This window comes from Hetaerina americana, unplaced genomic scaffold (assembly GCF_022747635.1).
Source record: "Hetaerina americana unplaced genomic scaffold, ioHetAmer1.1.p SCAF_10, whole genome shotgun sequence".
Taxonomy (NCBI): Eukaryota; Metazoa; Arthropoda; class Insecta; order Odonata; family Calopterygidae; genus Hetaerina; species Hetaerina americana.
The window spans coordinates 10088839-10110497 of record NW_027286070.1 but is presented as its reverse complement, the minus strand read 5'-3'; the positions used below and the strand labels follow the sequence as shown (position 1 = coordinate 10110497).

At 36.2% G+C, this 21659-nt stretch overlaps 3 protein-coding genes across 8 annotated transcripts in view; 1 reads left to right on the top strand and 2 right to left on the bottom strand.

Moving 5' to 3' along the window:
* The window catches only part of LOC139699985 (transport and Golgi organization protein 1-like), a 39558-nt gene extending 35437 nt beyond the window's left edge, over window positions 1-4121 (bottom strand). For all 6 annotated transcript variants that reach the window (XM_071598403.1, XM_071598398.1, XM_071598400.1 and 3 more), the window contains exons 1-3: window positions 3987-4121; window positions 3485-3618; window positions 1169-3395 (exon numbers count right to left, since the gene is read on the bottom strand). In XM_071598403.1, the coding sequence (XP_071454504.1) occupies window positions 1169-3395; window positions 3485-3618; window positions 3987-4092 (2467 nt within the window). In that variant the 5' untranslated portion in view covers window positions 4093-4121. The remainder of the gene's footprint in view (window positions 1-1168; window positions 3396-3484; window positions 3619-3986) is intronic.
* Window positions 4122-4182: 61 nt separating this feature from the next.
* Window positions 4183-12861, top strand: LOC139699984 (UBX domain-containing protein 1). The gene is made up of 7 exons (XM_071598397.1): window positions 4183-4330; window positions 4447-4500; window positions 4584-4799; window positions 4867-5118; window positions 9540-9780; window positions 12295-12475; window positions 12550-12861. The coding sequence occupies exons 1-7, from the start codon at window positions 4275-4277 to the stop codon at window positions 12591-12593; spliced, it is 1044 nt and encodes a 347-aa protein (XP_071454498.1). The 5' UTR covers window positions 4183-4274; the 3' UTR covers window positions 12594-12861.
* Window positions 12862-12863: 2 nt separating this feature from the next.
* Window positions 12864-21659, bottom strand: RNaseX25 (Ribonuclease X25). The gene is made up of 5 exons (XM_071598396.1): window positions 21394-21659; window positions 21194-21287; window positions 20906-21046; window positions 19000-19372; window positions 12864-13182 (listed from the first exon to the last, which is right to left on the bottom strand). The coding sequence occupies exons 2-5, from the start codon at window positions 21253-21255 to the stop codon at window positions 12901-12903; spliced, it is 858 nt and encodes a 285-aa protein (XP_071454497.1). The 5' UTR covers window positions 21256-21287; window positions 21394-21659; the 3' UTR covers window positions 12864-12900.

The following is a 21659-nucleotide window of genomic DNA, read 5'->3' as shown; positions in this document are numbered from 1 at the left end:
AAAGTGATTTCTAAATCTCATGACACAAAGCAGCTGACTCCATTAAAGTAACTGTTGAGGCATCTCCTGCAGTTCTACTTATTGAGCTTCAATAAAAATATGCCAAAAAAAATTTTTAGTTCCTTTTGCAATGGTGAATATTGTTCGTGAAAATCATTAATTGGGACATTTCATTCCACCTTTCCAGAAGACAAAGAGCTAGTATGGAGCTCATCACAATTTGCCGAGAAACTTCCTACCACAACAGAAGCTACAAAAAAAAACAACGGTAGTTTCAACATAAAACCTCTAGTGCCAGCAATATTTCCTTTCTCTGTCTTCACTGGTGTCATGAATTCTAAGTGAAAAGCCCAGAAGTGAATTAGAAGTAACACCAGTAAAATCTAATGAGATTGGTTTTTAATAAATGAATGTATCTTTATCAGCAGACTAAAGAAACTGGCTTAAAAACCTGATGTTATACAAATGTGAAAAGCTCAAAAGCAAGGCACCCAGAGGCAGAGCATCAAGAGTGTTCCTACCATTAAAAAAGTTATATGATTCACTCTAAATAACACTTGAGAGTGAAAGTTGGAGGCTGTTGAGAGCGGAGGAGAACACAGAAAAAGTCAAAAACACTTGATTGGGAGAAAATGGTTAAAGTGAAATGGTGAAAAAGTGTTAGCATGGAAGGGTATGAAGCTAGTGGATGGCATCAAGAAAAAGAATAACATGGAGTCAAGATTGCTAACAGTTGGTAAAACATCCATACACTTCCATACATCATTATCCTTCTCAGTTGATTTGGGCTCATATCATACGGGCTTTTAAGACATTTTATAATTTGCATTAACACAATTTGCAATTTAAAAAACGCATTCAGGCAAGTGTGAATCATAACAATTTCAAGGATTATGTAATACTATTATGACTATGCAATAAATTTGAAAGACAGAAGTCTAGCATAAGAATCACCATAAAAGTTAAGAGCTATTTTTTAGATGAATCCAAAGAACATCTATGTTATTGTCATCTACATCTTGGGAGCGGATTCACAGAGAGCTACCACAGAACTCATAATAATGTCTCACACTTCTGATGTGTTTGAAATGTTTTCTAATGCATGTGTATTTATTTCAAGATTGAATTTTCGACCAAAAAATAAATAAAAAGAAATCTCTCAACTTACAGTTCAAGCTTGTTCCAAACACTGAATCTCCTCCTGCTGCCATATTCTGAACATCCTCACTAGGACTTTGTTGGTATGGGTTATGCTCAGAATCACTATATTTACCAGCAGCAATGTGAGAAACGCCCTGAGAAGAACCTTCCTGGCCCTCCATTACTTCAATGCTTCCATCACTCCCAAATATCATGCTAGACACAAATCCATAACCTGAGCCTAAGGAATCAAATAATATGGACAAAATTCCAGATGAGCTATCTTCAGGCACGGGCTGCAGATTTTCTACATCTGAAGCATTCGGGGACTCAATGACCACATCATCCTGTTGATCCTCCGGTTCTTTCAACTCTGAGGATGCATCTAGCTCCATATTTTGATCACTTTCCAAGGTCTCTTGTGGCTGCAGCTTACTGACATCAACTTCTTCAATGTGTATTTCTTCAGACAGCTTGCCATCTGTGAGTCCTGGATTGGAGTTCTCATCAGTGGGAATATTTGAGGGTTCTGTCGTAACAATTGGGTCAGACCTCTGAACCTCCGGAGTTATAGTAGGAACATCAGTGATAGGATTTTCAGATACAATTTCGGGAGCTACTGCATCTAAGTCAAGCTGCATGCTTTGATCACCTGAAATAAGCAATTCTGATGTTTCTTTTACTGTAGCTTCTGCGGTGACCACAGGATCTTCTTGAACTTTCTCAATTTTCATATCCTTTCCACCTGCTGTGGCATCATCACCTGATACACTCGGTATTACACTTTCATTAGCATGGTCATTATTGTCATTCTTGCTCACAGAATCACTGCTATTAATTAAACGATTGGTGATTTCAACATCCACTGGGGCACTATCAGCTTGGTGATCTGAAATGTCCGATGCTGAATCATCAGTCATAGGTACAACTTTTACATTCCTTTCTGCATCTTCTGCCATGATTTTGGGCTCACTTGATTCTTGCAAACCAGCGCCACTAGATGCCTCAGCATTGAATTCCATTGCTGGTGGTGAAGAGGTCTCATTGAAATCGGATACTATTTGGGGTGCAACCAAGGCTTCATTTGTCACTCCACTAAAACTATCCAAATGCATCACCTTCTCCAAGGATGATTCAACTTCATTATTACCCAAAACGGACTTAGTCTCTTCAGGGGATGGCACAGTGGCAGAGAGGGTGGAATTTACTGTATCGAAGTCAGACTCATTTCCAGAAGTGTTCATTTCAGATTTTGCTTCTCTTACTGAAACAGTGAGATTATCCCCTGTACCTCTTACATCCGAATTGTCTTCAATTACGTTCATTTCAGATTTTGCTTCTTTTACTGAAACAGTGAGATTATCCCCTGTACCTCTTACATCCGAATTGTCTTCAATTACGTCTTCTGAATCATTTTCTACATTCTCATCATTACCAACTGGCTCAATATCCTCCTCATCATCTTCATCTCCTTCGTCTTCTTCCTCATCTTCCTCTTCATCCTCTATGTCATCTTCGTCTTCATCATCCATTGATTCCTGGTCATCAACCGGTCCATCATCATTTACCATTTCTTCATATTCCATTTTAGTTTCACCGCTTGACTCATACGTTGTAGGTATCCGACTATCATCTGTAACAATATTATCTTCCCCTTTTTCCTCTTTTGCTTCTTGTGTGCTACTTTTACCCAGCAACTCATCCCCACCAGACACTAAATCTGACATCATGTTAAGGACAGATTTAACCATGCCATCACCTGCATCGGACGATTTTTCAACAGCTTCTGTGCTAGATTCATATTCCTCGGGTTTTTCCAGCATTGTAGTGGGACTAATTGGTGCCATATCAGACTGAGACATGCTTTCTGTGCTCATGTCGCTAGGAGAGGCAGTAAAAGATGCTGTGGATTCGATTGGCACTGCACCCATTTCTATGGAACTGGTATCTAAAGGGTTTATTGTTGGGGTAGCCAAACCTAATGTATCAGCATAAAAGGTTGTGCCATCTATCACATCAAAGGCTTTTTTGACTGATGACTCACTGTTGATATTTGATGGATTCTCATTTATCGATACACCTGGTTTCTCCTGAATTGTAGCGGTATTTCCCTCCTGCTTTTCGACACCTGCTTCCTTTTTCTCGTCCTCAACTGGCATAACAGTAGGCACGGTATATTTCAAAGTATTATCTGGATGAAATACTTTGTACTCTCGAACCATGTCTTTAGGAATATAGCCTCTTTTTCCTCCAACCTGAAAGTATCATAATATTCGGTAGAATGGTAGGACTAGGTAGGTAATTTGTTTACCAAGCTGACGCCATTATGCACAATGAAACCAACCTCGGCACCCCAAAGTTCAGGATTAGATCCCGCCGACTTGCTGTAAATAATGACATCAACACCAGACCGAAACGACAACCCTCCGTCGTAACTTTTAACATACTTGATCATGGTTTTGGCAAGCGACAGGGGTTCTAGAAGAAACGAAATGAATATTCCTGATGATATTATTGTTAACGTCAATTGCTATTGCAACTCTGAAGCATGTGGATATTTCAACCCAGAGAACCGTTTCCACAGAAAACTAACCGCTAACTTTAAAGAAACACCATCGAAACTGAAGTCCGACACTGGTAGTAGATGGCATTCAGTACCAAGATAAATTATCGAGATTCGCAACTTAAGAGCTTTGAAAATTTTATAACCATGCATAAAACTGACTCTTTAACAAATAAAGATAATTTTAACCGTAAAAAAGTAACTTTTTTAAATGAATGTCAATAAAAACAGAAGTACGCATTCCATCAGTGATTATTCAAAATTTAATCGAATTACACTTTACCTGCACATAGAGGATCATAACATAACCGTTGATCTGAAATATTACTTCCTTTAGAATAACTTAACAACGTTATCGCTAAACAAACTGTTAATAAATACCCAAACATCGTCGTACTTGGCCAGTAGGCCAACTCGACGTCTGTACGCTTAGTACTAATTCAATTGTTTATTTGTCCTGTAACCCCTGTATAGAATATAGGTGACTCTCAGGTAGTTTTACGCATTTGTGCTCTAAAGATTGATTTAGAAGTGTGTATCTGCCCGGTGAATAGTAAATTTGCTGTAAGGAATGGCCTCTCAAGATATTAATCTGTTGGAAGACATGGGTTTCTCGAGGGAGAGAATGTTTGTATGCTTGGTGGAGCAAGTGTTCTAAATTTTGATTGATAGTGTCTTTTTTGTTGTATGTCATTGCCAATTTTATTGTGGCTAAGCTAACTTTTCAAATGTCGGGGTTTCAGAGACAGAGCTTTGGCAGTAACTGGAAATACAGGATTAGAACCTGCAATGGATTGGTGAGAAAATATTAGATTGGCGAGTGTCGAAATGTCCATTTGGGAAATTCACGCTTTAATATGAATTACTCTTTATTTCGTAGGCTTTTGGCCCATGCGGATGAACCTATTGAAACAGCCCAGAGTGATACAAAAACTGGTTCATTATCATTACATATGCCCAATGAAGCACCACAAAGTGAAGTGCTTGCGGAGGAAAGTGAAGTTCAAGCAACTTCCAAAGAAGATGACAGCAGTGAACCTTCAGCATCCAACAATGCAAGTTCTGAGATGAGCGCCAAATCTTTGAAATGCGATGAGTAAGCGTCATTTCTTCGTTTTCATCCCATTTGTTGTACCCATATCTGATAAAGCTCTCTATTAAAGGTGTAATAAGCTGTTTGCTACTCAATTAGAAGTTGAATATCATGCTGCTAAGTCAGGACACAGTAGTTTTTCTGAATCTGTCGAGGAAAAGAAGCCATTAACAGAAGAAGAGAAAAAAGAGCAATTAAGGAAGATAGAAGAAAAGTTAAAACAAAAAAGGAAAGAAAGAGAGGAACAGGAGAAGAAGGATGCATTAGAGAAAGAGAAGATGAGGATACGTTCGGGAAAAGAGATCGTCGCAGCAAAAAAAAGGTATATCTCCTAGTAGCTCACCGTCTTTTCATTCACCCATGCTTGCCACTACTTTCCCGAGAAGAACACCCTAATTTCCCTCTCTCCTCAATGTAGCTTCTCTCAGCTCTTTTCGAGGACATTCGCAAGAGCTAACTCCTTTCTGGCCCACACAGCTGCATTTCCTCGCCTTTACCCTGCATAAATGAAACCTTCCACAACCCACACCCTTTAAAACTCTCCCCTTCCGTTCGCTGAGTGTAAATACAGCTACGAAATGGAGTTTTTTACCTGATAATGGCTAAGTTAGGCAAAGCATTCTTAACTATAATTTTTTTACGAAAAGTAACGATACTTAATGCAGTTATCTCTGAAATTATGCAATCCTTAAATGCATATCTGTGTAACCATTTACAATGTCATGATTATTGTATAATTATGTGTCTCCTTTGAATGTTTACACTTACGGAATGTTTCGAGTTGGGTGGCTTTTTGCCTTTTTTGGGTGGCTTTGATTTGCTAATGGGATGGGATTGCCATTGTTCTCCTGTATTTTCATCATTATAATTATTGGTAATCTAATAGTTAAGGTAGATTTTGGGTGGAAATAAGCTACCAAATAATTCTCTTGTATTTTTTAACAAAACATAGCACCACATCTTCTTCTACAATAAGCCCCTCTTCAACCCCATATACTTCCTTTCTCAATCATTCAATCCAACATCCCTATCCTATTTTTGCCCCTTCCTAACTGAGCATTCTTCCATGCATCACAGTTTTCAACATTTCATTGGCAATCAATATACTCAGTATTCATTTTGCCTTCCTCTTCATGATTTCTCCCAACCTTCTCCTCCCCCACCATACCTATCACATCATTTGTTTTACGTTTTGTCCACTCCTCTTATTCTATTTTTTCTACAACCACATTTCAAAAACCTACAATCTACAACTATCATCCTGTTTATTGACCATGCATCTGTGCCATGAGTAACTATGATCCATATCAAAGTTTTAACAAGCCTTTTCATAGCACACTTCTCAGTGTCTCCCTGCCATCAATTTTCTCGTCCTTGTGAAAGCTTTTGTGCCTAATGCAATTCCTATCCTTATGTCCCTCCTACTTATGCCGAAACACTTCTTTAGCCCAAAACACTTCTAAGATACATAAACTACCATTCCATTTGATCAAGTTTTAGCCAACCTAATTTAACATTTAACTTAGCCTTTCTCTTTCCAAAAAACCACATAACCTCTTTTTATTCACATTGATTCTCATCTCATATCTCATGCTCTGAATTTCTTATGCATTCAGCAATGCTTACAACCCCTTGGCTGACTGACAAACTGAAACTTAGTTCATCTGCAATATATCTGATTTTATGAATTCCCCGCCAACTTACATTCCTATCTCCAGTTCTTCCCATACCTCTTTAATTATTTCCTCCCCATGTACTTTGAACCACATGGGTGATAATGGACAACCCTGCCTTACTCCTCTTCCTAACACTGCCCATCTGGACTCACCATCTCCCACTCGTACGTGAGCAAACTGAGACATGTACAGTTTGCAGATTAGTCCCCTATCCCTCAAATCTACTTTTATTTTCTGTAATGCATTCTTTAGTTCATGACATTGTTTAATACAATCATGACTTCTCATGTGCCCTTGAATTTTCATGTCAACATTTATCAGTGTGTTAAGCATAATATAGCTCTATAATAATCACTACATTTTAAACATGCAATTATGTTTTCTTATCACAAAAATGCTGTATCTGTTCTGTGATTATAAAAATATTTTATCTTGTCCTCTGGATTTGAAGAACAAGAAAGACAGGTCAGGCTTATTCCAACAGTGTGGTGTACATGAGGGTTCCAATCAACTGCCAAACCTTACTTTTCAGTCCTTTGCGTGGTTCATTTTTTAGAGAATGTCAAATTTTACACTTCATCCATAGGTGTATCTATTTCCCCTTTTGCATCTCTTCCCCATCTGTTTTGAACATGGCCTCCCTCTCTGGTCCTAGGCTGTGAAATCTGTGACCTTTGTTTGCTCAATTGGTCTCCCGAACAGTAGACCATTTTCAATGCAGTTTTTAGGAAGATATAGGCTAAAGTTAATTAGTGTTGAATTACTTTTCCATCACCTTTCACTTGATTTTTTTGGATGATGTGAGTGTATTTTAAATGTTTGGTTCCTTGTAATCTTTGATAGGCCCCACCAGTCCGTAAAATCCTCAGGATAGAGAGTTCGGCTGCAGGATCATGAATGATTCTGCACTTTATGATTATGCTTGATCTCACCAGAGGTTGGTCATGTTTTTTACACAAAAATATTTCCATGACCCATACCTTGAATTGATGTGGTCCTGTGGACCGTTTCTAGTTTATTTTATAAATATTCATTTTCTATTAATACTCCGTCAATAATATTGATACTAAAAATCCATCGGGTTAATTACACTATCTTCTGCAACGGATCATTAATTATAAGTTTGAATATTCTTACCGTGTATAGCATGTATTTCTCTAAGATATTGATTTATGTAAAAAATGATTGACATTTACTTCCCACTGACGTGAAGTACATGATTATGACACTAGAATAAAAAATCATCTCTCCATGTGTAACTGCAGGTTATCAAATTACTTACTGTGTTACTTTAATAACCCTGTATTAATGACTAGCCTCTAAAGCTCTGTACTCCGTGAATGAATTTTTTGTTCATTAAAAAAACGGAGATGATTTTCTGATGAGTCTGTGTGTGTTTTATAATAATAATTAAGAGAGATTAGTGGATTCTCACAGAGTAAGATCAATTTTTTTTTACCAAACGTTTCTCTTTGCATGCATTCAAATCCAGTGCAGTGAGTGTGTGCATTTAAAGATAGTGTAAATGAATTCCTTGGAAACTTTAGATTCACACCAGGAAATGAAGTTTAAGATCTATGGGAAAGTATTTTTCATTTGGATAGAGAAGTTGATTGTAGTATAAAAATGATAAAAGTCATAATTTAATGTAAGCTGTAATTAATAATAATATTTTATTGTCCACTAACCATACATTTGTAGGCATGGGAGTCATCAAATACAAATAAAAGTACCAAATACAGGCACAATTTGACACTATGAAGATGTTTAAAAAATGGCATATGCATAACTATGTGTGTAATAAAAACACCATGAATTATAACTGCTTTTCATTTAAAAATTCATTCAGTGAATAACAACACTTTATCAGGAGGAGTTTGAGTTTCAATTTCTAATTGCCTAATCTATCACTCATTTTCAATGTGTGTGGTAATTTGTTATAATTTCTGATATCCATTGCCATTGGACTTTTAAATGAAATTGCCTATTTTTGGTAAATTGTGTGGATTTTGTGATTTCTAGTTGAATAAGAGTGAATATCACTATTTGCGTGAAAGAGATGGATATTATTTTTTATGAAGGCAGACATGGCAAATATATATACAGATGGAATGGTAAGAACGTTTATTTTTTTTAATTAGGGCCTACATGGTGTCCTATTAGCAGCACCAAGAACTCATCCAATAACTTTGTTTAACTAAGAAAACTTTGTGCAACATGCACGCAGATGATCCCAAGAACAATTTTCCATATGATGCCATGAAGAAAAAATTAAGAATAATGCTAGAGTTTTAATACATTTAGAGACTCTGTGTTATGCAGGAACCGAATAGTTAACATCACAGTATGGAGTTTAGAACACAAATTATTAACATGAATATTCCTCTTACCAGTTGGTTGAACACGCAGATCAAGGAACTTTATGTTGGATGCACAAATAATGCTTTAATCGTTAGGATTTAAACTAATATCCTCTTGCAATATTGCCCGAATAAATGCAAGGACATATGTCTTTTTGCAATTTATTTTGTCTGTTTTCACAATATCAGTTCCAGAGCCTGCCTAAGACCTTTTGACTTTTAACCAGAAGCCTTTGATTATTTTTATTTGTTAATGGTAGGTCATTAAAAATAACAAAAATAAGATAGGTCCCAATATAGGGCCCTTGGGACCTCCCTTGTTAACAAGATAGGAAACTGACTTATATTTTACAGATTTCAATGTTATTGGCACTACAGGCACTACTGTTAACCTGTATTTGTGATCTTTCAAATAAATAAGATTTGAAGAGATAATGAAACACCTTAATTACACCTTTACTTGGCAGCTGATCTAGATTTTAAGATTTTGAGGAAAGGGCATTATTGAGCAGTGGAAGTTGTTGAATAGACTCTTGGTAGATTAACATGAATGTTATTGATTGCATTGAGTTTCAATTTTTTGCATACCACGGTCAACCTGAAGGCATTGTTTAATGGGTGGTTTTTGTTTTTTGTGGGTGGACTTCAGGGTGTTAACAGTGAGTAGATCCATCACATTCTAATAGAAAGGCTTGTTATTCATTCAGAATTGAGGAAGAGGAAATGAAAAAGATAGTTGAATTGAGGAAACGAGAGAAATTGGAGGAGAAAATTGCTCGCCAGAGGGTCAAGGATCAGATTGAGCAAGACAAGATCGCAAGGCGTAAAAAGTTTAGCACAGAGGGTGGATCCACTTCAGAACCTGCACCACCACTACCACCACCAGCTGCTGCTGCCTCTTCCTGCCCCGCTCCTGCTGAGAGGAATTATAAAGAAACTAAGTTGCAAGTGAGTCTTGATCTTAGGAGGAATTAACTCAAATGAATAGCCATGCTTGCCTTAGCATCACTGGAATTGCATGCAGGTGTACCTTCTTCTGTAGAAAGTGGTTTTACAATTTCATGAAAGTTTTCTTCACGTTAGTTTCTCAGCAAAGCCAAACTGTTTCCAGGAGTTAGGCTTTTTTTGGCAGTTTGCAAATATTTTGCAGGTTAAAAAAATAATTCATGAAAAATGCAGTTGTTCATTCATTCACTCTAGTTACTAATGAGTACTTTTAGAAATTTTGCTTTTGCATGGATTTTTTGGTATCATTGAGTTGAGATCCCATTTATGAGAAATTAGATTAATATGTCTCCTGATTGTATAAATGATTTATCAATTTTAGGTTTATTTCCACCCAGGGTAAAGCGAGTGGAAATCTGCTTTGCATGATAAGTGTATATATCAGATGAAATTTTATGTGGAAATATATGTATGTGTAAGAAAGAGTTGTGATCAATTTGCATTTATTTGACTGACAGGTTTCTGTTAATGAATGGATCTTTCCCTTTACTTATTTCTGATAAGGACTATAAAATATCCATAATAAAGGATTTTTAATTTTCCACAGACTTTATTTTAAGGTACCATGCATTACACTGACCTGTGGCATCATCAGATTCTGTAAGTTGTTGAAATGCATTTAACTTATAAATAAAGTCTGTGGAAATTTGCACTCTTTTAATATGGACAGCAAACAATTCCACAAAGCCAAGCCTGAAAGCGTGAAGTATAGTTATTGTAAAAATTAAATAAATGTGTTTGAGTTTTCCCACTATATACCAAAATTTAATGTTGATCCCTACCTGAGGTGCTTTGTGGAGGGCACCTTGAGTGAGTATGCTATCCGTCGAATGGGACACGAAGCTGCAGACCCCTTGGCGCCTTTCATTGGGAGTAGGTTAATGCCGATTAATTTGTCCTGCCCATCCCTATTGGTGCAAATGACCTTAGCTCTCATTTGCCTCCCCTAGATACTACTACTACCAAAATTTAAGGATGACATCCAGATGATTTTCTAATTATGAGAAACACCTTCTATGAAATTCACCCATGTATTCATGTATAAAATCTTAAAATGCTCTTATTACCATGTATATTACAATCTTCATTTTCAACCTCCATGCATGCATGACCTCACCTCTCCAACTTTCCTTATGCAAACTACCTGGTAGGGAGAACCTTCTATGCTTCCCATCGATACATGTTTGTGTAGATATTTTGTGTGCTGAATATCCCAGCATCCAACCTTGCATTAGGCCCCTCTTCAATTCTGTTTACTGTCTTTCTCCCTTCATTCCAGCTCACAGCCATATCCTATTCCTGCCACTTCGTTACTTGCCCAATATCCTCCCCTCTATCACAATCATCAACATTCCATTGCCCATCAGAATGCTCTTGTCTCCTACCCTGTAATTTATCTGCCATGGGTGATTCGACCAAGATATCATATAAAAAAATATCATTGCTCTCACCAGTTACCAATACCATGGCTCTTGGGGCCATCAAAATGTACAAGCCTTTCCACCACGTCAAGGTTGTTGTCCATTGGGAGGGAGAGACTATCATTATGTCAATTTAAAAATGTGAAATCAGCACTGTGCTACGTGGAAATGAAGAGGACATAGTGTAAAAGGAAAGTGACAGCCCCTGTGAAAATAGCTGCAGAAAAGATTTCACTGCAGTGATGGTGATTTTCTCAGATTCTGGATTGAATGAACATCGATATCTCTGCTAATTTTTAATTTTACAATTACTTTGACCTTCTTCTGTCTGATCTAAGTATTTTTCATAAATTCTTACATGAAATATCACAGTGTCTTCTGTGCCAGTAAACATGGTTTTTGAGCCCAGAATATGCTTGCACACAATCATTTCTCAATATTGGTGTGTATATGTAACTTTAAAATGCTAACTATGAGCTATGCTCCTTATGAAGCAGCATGTAAATCTATTTTGAAAAGACTTGGGTTTATTACCACTATGCTGCATTTGTATATTTAATGTCATATTGCATACAAAGGGTAATATTTCTAAGGGTACAGGTCTTACTGGGACAGTCTTAGTCACTATACAAGGACCTGCAATGATCTACACCAGCCATTATTTAGAAAAAACAGTACTGCTCATGGGATCAAGCAGTGGGCTTTAAGTTATTCAATAAACTTCCCCATAAAGTCAAATATGAAATAAAAGTAGCTGTTTTCCAGAAAAAGCTGTCCAACCAATTAAAAAATTATATGTTCTGTTCTATAAATGAATTTCTGGAATTGTCACTACATGTCAATTTTGACTTAACCAAATAATATGTAAATGTAGTAGTATATTGGGTGTATTATATGTATGTATCTATATTGTATTTTTTCTAAAATTGTGAAGTTTATATCTTATGTTTCCCATATGTGTGTGTGTCAGTATGCAACAAATCTCCAGGCAAATCAATGCATTATTATTATAACAATCAAGCTTTTCTAATCTCAGATACGGTTGACAAATGGTCAAGCACTCACGCAAACCTTCGGAGCCAAGGAACAACTGTCTGCAGTTAGGCTGTATGTGGAGATGAATAGGACCGATCTCAATGGACCTTTTTCTTTGATGACTCCATTTCCTAAGAAGGTTTTCACCGATGAAGACTATGAAAAGCCCCTAGACATTCTCGGTAAGTTAACTGTGGCATTGAATTGATATTTGGCAAAAGCATTTCAGTGAATTAATTTGTTTTTTATTGCACAGGACTAGTGCCTTCTGCTGTTGTTATTGTAACTAAAAGCAACTGATGGATACCTCACTCATTTCCAGCACAGTTGAAGATTACGGTTCTTATTACTCTATCGAATCTTAGCAAATATTTACTGAGCACTTACCATGTTTAAACATTGTGTTTAAAAAAATAAAGGTCTTTTGAGCACATTCCTTTATGACTTCCTTATGAATGGTTTTTCATGAATACTTGTGCACTTTTTCATTCAACTGTGTCCTTTTTAAGGGATGTAATTGTGATAACAATGTATTATGTGGCAATCAATAAATTTTCAAAAAAAAATGCATTATTCTTCTCCTGTTTTATTTTCTCATTCTCTCTCTTCACAAAGTAAGCCACTGGACATAGGATATAACTTTTAAGAATGTCAGAAGCATACTCTCCCTGTGCCGTGGTTTATTATTATTTTTTTTGTAAGTATCATCAGAATTTGAATGCTGTACCTGATTCACTGGGGGCACTACTGAGGGATAGAAAATATCTTTTGTCAAAGGACAGTTTGTCAAAAAACCTTGTGATAATGTCTCAATGCCATCACAGTCAATCAACATGAACTGTTTGTCCAAACAGATTCGGATTTCAAGCAAATATTCTTCCTTTGTTTCCTGTAAAGAAAAGAGGCATAATTAAGTTCATATTTTTAATTAAAATGAAGAGAAATTATTTTAACTTACAGCACTTTTAGCACAAATACAATTATGGAAAAAAGGATCTGTGGCTGTACCTTTAGTTAATTAATATTACCAAGTCTAAAGAAGTCTCATTGCAGTCAAAGGTGAGAAGCCATTTTTTTTTACTAAGCTGTTAAATGAAAGGGGGTGACTGATAATGAAATTCTTTGACCATTTTCTCGATCAAATTCAATTTTTTCACATGTTATAGTTGATAGTAGTTTTATTATGGATTTAAAAATAACCATGACAGTATAAATATCCAATTAGAACAGTGCTGAAATGCAGACATTAAAAAAGGATTCGGAACACCAGGAATGGGCAGGGTATCCAGTAAGGTTTACAATCACTGTTTCTCGTAAATAAGCAAGCCCCTTCATCCCTATTGTGTTATATCCTGATCCCATTCATTCAGCCTGGTGAATTGCTCACCCTTTCATTCTCACTCAAACCAACAAGAACTTATTTCACCATCCCTGCCCATGGTGAATCAATTTTCTATCTCCCTCTCAAAACTAGTGTAAAAGCCACTACTGTACTCACAGGGCTTTGGTGACTTAAGTTGTTAAGAGTTTTAAACTTGAAAAAAAAAAACAATTGTTTTAATCTATCACAGGTAATTTAGTACTCCTATTACATTTTACTTTGAGGATTTCAATGTCTGGTTCTGCCGAATAGACTGGTTAACATGGTTGTGGTATAGTACGATATATTAGCTTCAGAAACCTAAATCATTAGTTGATCAAAGTGCACTTATCAAATAATGGATGCCTATACCAGCTTGTGCGCTTTAACGCAGGGGCAATGCATACGTAAGACAGAATTCTGTTTGATGCCCTTGAACTTTTTGAAATCATCTAAAATATTACAATAATGATCATTAAGTTGAAAGAACTTGCATTCTTTGCCTGCTGCCCTCAACTTTCCTATCTCAAGAAAATACATAATTACTTCTGATTCCACAAATGTTCTCCCTTCCACTCTCTGTTCCCATATACAACCCTTTAGCCTCATCTGCAGGTCATTTTATATTCACCAGGTGACCAGTGCAACAAAATATTTTTTTTAATACGCATGCATAATAAATTATAGTGCTTGTTTAACCTTTATAACAAGCATAGTGAATAGTTGCAACAAGAAAAAGTGTCCTTCTTTTACATTGCTTCTGTTCCAAATAGTTAATACATCTTCTTAAAAGAGTAAAACTCAAATGTTTTGTTGCCGAGAATATTAAATTTACGCCATTTAAAAAAAGATAACATTAATTAGATGAATTTGTTTTATTCACTCCTTTAACTATAATGGGACTATTTTATTTAACTTCTAGAGCTTAGATGAAAGATCAATAGCAAGCTGTACTGAATGAGTGATTTCAATCAAGATCTTGACAATTTTATACAGGTAAGAGGAATATGACTCTTAGATTTGCTAAGTTGCATGCCTAAAAATTCTTGTAAGTATTTCTACTAAATTAACAAAATAATATATACAATTGAAGAATATATCTGAAAACTAAATTGAGCTCTAAAGAACACAAAGAGATAATTGGCCCAGACCCAAGACTACCAGAGAAATGAGTAATATGCTCATACATATGCTAGTAACTATACATACCGGGACAACATTCCCGGCCACTAGTTATAATCTAACACAAGGAACATCACCTCAACCCCTATGAATTATGCATGATGTCAAGGGAAAATATATGCATTAGGTGAAACTTTTGAATCGCATTGTTACTGAATTATTAGATGATGATAAAAAGGCAATACAATGGATTCCATTCACGTTCAGTATGTAATTTTATTGAACTTTCAGAAGCATTTATTTGGAACAAAATTACTGCTACACCTTGTCTTATTTGCCCTCTCCATCATTTGCCTCGATAGATTCTTGCAAAAGCATGTTTTATCATTCTTTCACTATTTATTTAAAGTCAGAGGCTATTTGAATTTTTACTTGTGACATTGAACAATAAATCTATTAACGTTTAGAATGAAAAATAGAAACATTTCCAACCCACAAAGGGATAATGCAAATGGTGGACACCTATTTAATTTTCCAACAACCATCATTTTCTCCACCCACATCATCTCAGATGTTTCATACATGGTTAATTTCGTTTTCTTATTTTGATATCATTGTACTGTTTTTCTTCTGAAAAAAGTTATCAAGGCTCCACGTTCTATGCAGTTGGGTATGCTATGTTTGCCCCTGACAGTCTTTTAATCAATACTTCATTTTCATAATGTTTCCATGCCATTTCATCGTCTTTCTTCTGTTGGCATCAACTTGGCTATTGTTTTGAAGTGCCTGCCAAAGCAGGAATATTGCATCATAATCATTTTAAGCTGGGATTGGAACTAAACCCAGGAGCTGCTTCCTTTGAATTTATGACTTATCTTTGCAGTTTTGTCTTTCATACAGTTATGTGTAATGTGACCATTTTGAAAGATTAGGTCTACAGATAGAAAATCTATCTTCACAAGAAGATTCTGAAGAAAACTGATAATTTAAGTCATTTCAAGCCAATTGCAGACTCCTGTCATAGTTGCAATGGCAATTCTATCTAGAAACAAAATTTTTACCTCCATCATATCTGATAATCAACTCATCTACCTTACCTATTGTCTACAGATAAGTTTATATATGATCTATTAATGCAAAATATGCACGTAGCAGTAGTTAACAGGGGAGGCGACCGAGCTACGGTCATTTATGCCATTAGGGACAGGTGAGTTACTCAGTAACGGTGGGATGTTCAGGAAGTAGATAATGGGTGGGAGGAAAGTTGGCATCAGCATTAGCTTACTCTAAATGAAAGGCACCATATTACTTAGAGTTTAACATCCAATACAATGACTGTATGCTCCACTTGAAGTGCTCACCACATAGCAACCCAAGTGTGCCCAAATAAAACACAAGGGTGCAGCTCTGTCTGGTCAAACAATCCTCAACAGAGGACAACCACCATCTAAATCATGCCTGACTTGAGGAGCCAAACCTATTACATAAATATAAAGGAGATTCTCAACATGTCTAGCCAGAGAATAATGGCATAAAGTCAAAAATTTCCCATCACTACCTCCAAGAAGAGACTTATAAAATCTTCAGAATGATTGAATTCAATAAATATCTTGTGAAATTTGTAGTCTGCGGCATAACTTTATGGAATTCGCATAGCATATTGAACTAAAATGAAATCATTGACTTAGTGATTCCACACACTTTATTTAAATAATTGCAAATTTTCCACGGAATGTCGTGTAGTGATTTCTTTGGACCTAGTCAGCAAACTAATGAAAAAGGTCATCCCGAAACAGTGCAAGCTTGTTTCCTTCAATGTACGCAACCTTCTCACTCATGGAAGCTGTGAACCACACTGAGGACATCTTCCGGAAATCCATCCCAGTGCCAGTTATTAGTGAACTCTGCTTATTACTAAAGAAGTGTGTTTCCCAAAATTATTTTATTTTTAATAGTACCTGTGTCAATCCAAAAACCTACTTTACCGGTAGATTACCTAATAAAATATTTCCATCAACCCAATAGTTTAGCCATGGCCTCGCCCTTGTCCCCACTCCTGGCTGATATTCATATGAACAATTTTGAAAAAGTTTTGTTCTCCTCAGCTCACCCTCTCATTAATGATGTATTTTGCTGGTTTAGATATGTACATGATGTCTCTTGTGTGTGGGCAGGTTCCAACAGGCAATTAGATCAGTTTCTAGCACATTTTAATGCTGTCAATTCTAATACACAATTCATGCACGAAAAAGAGGAAAAAGGTTCCCTGAATTTCCACGACCTATCCAATTGTAAAGACAAAGGTGGATTACAGTACTCCATTTTTCAGCTGGAAATGTAAACAGACCAATTAATTAATTCCTCTTCAAGGCATTTCTTCACCCAAAAGCTTGATATCTCATACAATGATCCACCGATTAGCCTCTTTCCCTATGTAAAAATCCAATATAAATAAGGAACTTAATGTAATTAAAACTATAGCAGTAAACAATGGCTATTCAGCAGATCTAATTAATATACTTTCCTGGAAAAACTTGCAAAAATAGCCTTAAGCCACCATTAAAACCGCTAACATTTCAAAGATCCCACTGCCAAATGGTGAACAAATACTCTATCTACGGAATATTTCTCAAAAAGCAATCAAAATTTTACCTAAAGAAAAAATTAAATGCGTCTTTTACAGTGGTTCATGCCTTGAGAACCTGATCTCTCACACTAAAGACAAAGTTCCCAAAGACGAGAGGAGTGGAGTGAATGAATTAAAGTGCTTGGAGTTTAACACAAAGTATATTGGGCAAACAGGATGAAAATTTTAAGAAAGAATAAAAGAACACCAAACATGTAAAGAATAAGAATCCCACTTTGCGAAGCACCTCATTAAGAATGACCACAACGGTGACTTTGTGACTAAAATTCTTCATTTCGAAAATAATGGTCAAAGGCTTGATGCTTTGGAGCAGTTAGAAATTTTGAAATGCATCCATTTCAAGAATGAACTTCCCAACGAAAAATTGCATCCCTTCCACTCCCTACTCCTAGACATACTACCCTTCCCACTCAAAGATTGACACCAAAAGATGTTACTCACTTTTCCTCCCAGCAACATTTAAACTTTTTTACCCCTCCACCCTCCCTTGCCCTTCCTCTCTGACCAACCCCCCTCCCGCAATCAGAAGGTATATATACCAAGTTAGCTTCTATGAGGACCACCTGATGATGACGTTCAATGTAGAAACCTGGGTTGTGTTTTTGAATAAAGTGTGCGGAACTACAAAGTCAATCATTTTAATCTTGTGAAATGCTGTAACTCAAGAAAATATCTCATTTACTGTCCTAGTAATTTAAATTAGGAGAGTGCGAGAGGAATAGATGCTAAAATAGAGAAGAAAGCTACATGAAAGACAGAAGACGATAATCATAGGATCAGGAATTAATTAATATAAGGAACTTACTGCATTAATAAAAATTAAAATAGGTACATATGTACAACAAAATGACTTGAATAAAGAATGGAGAAAGCTACGTCACCCAAGGTATCAGATGTAAATATATATATGTTAACTCAATAATATGTGTAGAACAAACATACCCACAGTTGTAAATGGGTTACTTTGCATACAAACAGTTACATAGTAACCACATATTAGTTGATAGCATTGATAGCTAGATGCATTACTAGGTGAATAGATTAATGAACAAACCACTTCAATACTTAACACCAAAGATAAGACAGTCAAGAGCATGCCAAGTTCTAATTTTAAAAACATGAAACTTAGGTCATTATTAGTTGTATTTCTTCAATGAATAAAAAAAACCATAAACACAGTATTTGTTCCAATGGTTGATTTGGTATGTGATGGTAGAGTTCACACAGTAAGCCCAACAGCATGTGTAGTCACACATCAAGGTAGGAGGGCCAGTTCCTTTCCCGGTACCAGTTATGATTTCCCAGGAATATCTAGTACCCAAAAAAAACATGTAGCTTGGGTGGAGCTGTGGGTGCCCAGAGAGGCTTGCCCGGGAATTGAACCCAGGCCCTCCGGTCAGTAGTCCAATGCTCTACCTCTGGACTCCCACGACCTACCTTCAATGAATATCTATTTTAATTGTAAATTAGCACTCTCTCTAGATGGTTTGCATAATGTTTCCAAAAAAATGTTAAATATTAGGTTAGAATTATTTAAATTAAATCTCATTCATAATTATAGTAATTGTAAACAATACCAAATCTCGTATGCATTCCACAGCAGGATTTTTCTGAGTTGAACTCTTGACAGCATTCACAATATCTTGTATTTTCAATCCTTCAGCACCAGGACTTATTCCAGCCTGGGATAAAATGCTTGACAAATTATAATTCTTTACCCACTCTAGGCCTTTTTGAAAGTATTTCAATTCACTATTTAACTCTGGTAATGACGCCGCACAAGTGCCATGTTTTTCCCATTCATGCTTCCATAAGGAGGTTTCACTGGAGCCATTTTGGATATTTGGCCAATATGTATTCAGTTCATCTTCTATTGGAGCTATTTTGTTTTCATCAAACTTCCATGTAGAGTTACAGAAACCAGGTTCATGGGTTCCATAAATGGTAGGCCTAAAATCAAAGTAAAATCATAATTTCATAAAAATAATATTCACTTCTAGTATCTAAGCACAAAGAAGTACATTGTTGAATGAATTTCTCAGTATCTTCTAAGAATGTTGTATCATCTTCCATCAAACTAACCTTCAGGATGAAGATGGTGAATTTATATTAGGAAAAAAGCACACCAGAACACATATTCAATAATAGCCAATAGAATATATTATATTGTATTAATCCTTTAAAATTTGCAACAACTACAGCACAGCTTGGTGGTGATTTGATTGATTTCATGTTGGAGGAAGCTTTATTGCTTATCATTGGAGCTGTATGATGAAGACTCTTCTGCCCTAGGATTAGGAGTCATGATTGTGATGAATATTGCCATTATTATGAGATTGGTAAAGTACTTATATTGCAAGTCTGGTATCATATAAATGGATTTGACGATTGGTGGTAAGATGCTGAGGGTTTAGTTTGATAAATACGGCACAGTTTAGAATGTATGATGAAGGAAGTGTATGTATAGCATGTTTCTTGGACTAGGGGTCTACCAGAGGTATAGGAAGGATTAAAATTTCATTAAGAGCCATTTTTTGGAGTGCAAACGCCCTTCAAAAAAGTCTTAGTCCGTACGGCATGATGCCATATGAGAGACGACTATATTTAGCATGAATAGGAGTTTCAGGATGTCTAAGGAAACAACTGATACTAGATTCATGAGACAGAGGGTGCCAGATGTTATAATGGTCATAATAGCCTTTATGTTAGAAGACCAGGCCAGGTCTCCATTAATATGTAACCTAAGAAAATTTACCGAGTAGGAATGAGTAAGAGGGCTATCATTTATTCGGAAAAACAGGCTAGGAGAGGATTCCTTGAACTAAGGAACTGTACGTATTGAGATTATTAGCAGTTTGCAGGTAGTGTGTTTGCATGGCAACATTCAAGTCTTGTCAGTAATAATTTTCTGCAGAGGTCAATGAGTCCTAATTGGCTATTTGATTTCAGGAGATGGGGTGTTATCTGCATAGAAAAACAAGTTGCACTTCAGGATTAAATTTAGAAGGCTCCTATTGCCGTGTTACAGGAGTATTTGACTTCCTGATGCCAATTGGTCAGAAAAAAATGATTGAGCACAATTCAGCCAAAAACAGATATCGACAAACAAAATAAATAGTGATTCTTTACGCTGTTATGTCATAACAGCCTAATTAATCCCTTCATTAGGCTCTCATGATAAAACAGCCTAATGATGTGATACTTCAAGAAAAAAGTGGGCATGATGACTAACAAGAGAGACCCCACATGGGCAGGGTGAGACAAACAAAGAGATAAGATAAAGAAGGAATAGGCACACATGAAGAGAATTACATGTAGGAGAAGTGAATGGAGAGCTACCAAATCAGGATGGCCATTGATGAAAGTGCCTAATAAACACCTGAAGTTACACTAATTCAATAGGGGGGCATCTGCATAATAACGAAGTGACAAACATTAAGCAAACATGTTTCTTGTATAAAGAGTTTAAAATATTGATCATACCAAATACCATGGATGGTCCATTCATTTTTATTCTGCGGAAACAGACATGTATGATTTTCATATTTTTCTTTCCATTGGAGGCAGACGGTAGTAGGCCAACTTTGTGTAAAAATCAATATATCCCAATCCGGGGTGCTCTGTCTGAAAAATGGCAATAGAGAAACTTTCAATCGTACACCAATTTTGATTTGTAGAATATCTTTTGAAGCACTACGCATGTGCCAGTTACCGTTCTTTTGTCCATTCATTCAATATTACAACTTCATTATAAAGAAATATCTATATTACCGGGTAGGCTCTGATGACTCAACCGCAGTGCAGAGGAATGCCACGATGAAAAGTTGCCACATTTTTATTAAATTGAGCAAATGGAACTTGAGAGCTGCAAGTATTATAAAAAATTATTCCAATCCACTTTTTCTGAGCCATTTAAAACAAGTCGAACGAGTTATATACTTAATAAAAATATTGGTGGATAAAATAAGTACCGGAATTGCAGAATGTCTTCTGGAAGTGACTCTTTCTTTGAGGTTATACCGTTACTCCAATATTCTAAGGTTATCAAAGTCGAGGTGGCTGGTAACATTAATTTTGTCGAGAATAGTGGGCATTTACCGTAAATTCGAGTGCTTGAAAAGCACACATTTAAATCTCTACTATCGGGCAATATTTACCGCACAGCTTGCGCCACAAATAAATGTCATATTCATGTTTCTCTCTGGGCTCGGAGGAAATTCAAGCAATGCAATGTGGC

Coding starts and splice junctions, on each gene's coding strand:
- LOC139699984 (XM_071598397.1), top strand. CDS start 4,275: ATGGCCTCTCAAGATATTAATCTGTTGGAAGACATGGGTTTCTCGAGG. Junction 4,331..4,446: donor GGTTTCTCGAGGGAGAGAAT/GTTTGTATGCTT, acceptor TCGGGGTTTCAG/AGACAGAGCTTTGGCAGTAA. Junction 5,119..9,539: donor ATCGTCGCAGCAAAAAAAAG/GTATATCTCCTA, acceptor TTATTCATTCAG/AATTGAGGAAGAGGAAATGA.
- RNaseX25 (XM_071598396.1), bottom strand. CDS start 21,255: ATGTGGCAACTTTTCATCGTGGCATTCCTCTGCACTGCGGTTGAGTCA. Junction 21,047..21,193: donor GAGTCATCAGAGCCTACCCG/GTAATATAGATA, acceptor GCCATTTTTCAG/ACAGAGCACCCCGGATTGGG. Junction 19,373..20,905: donor TGGACCATCCATGGTATTTG/GTATGATCAATA, acceptor CTTTGATTTTAG/GCCTACCATTTATGGAACCC.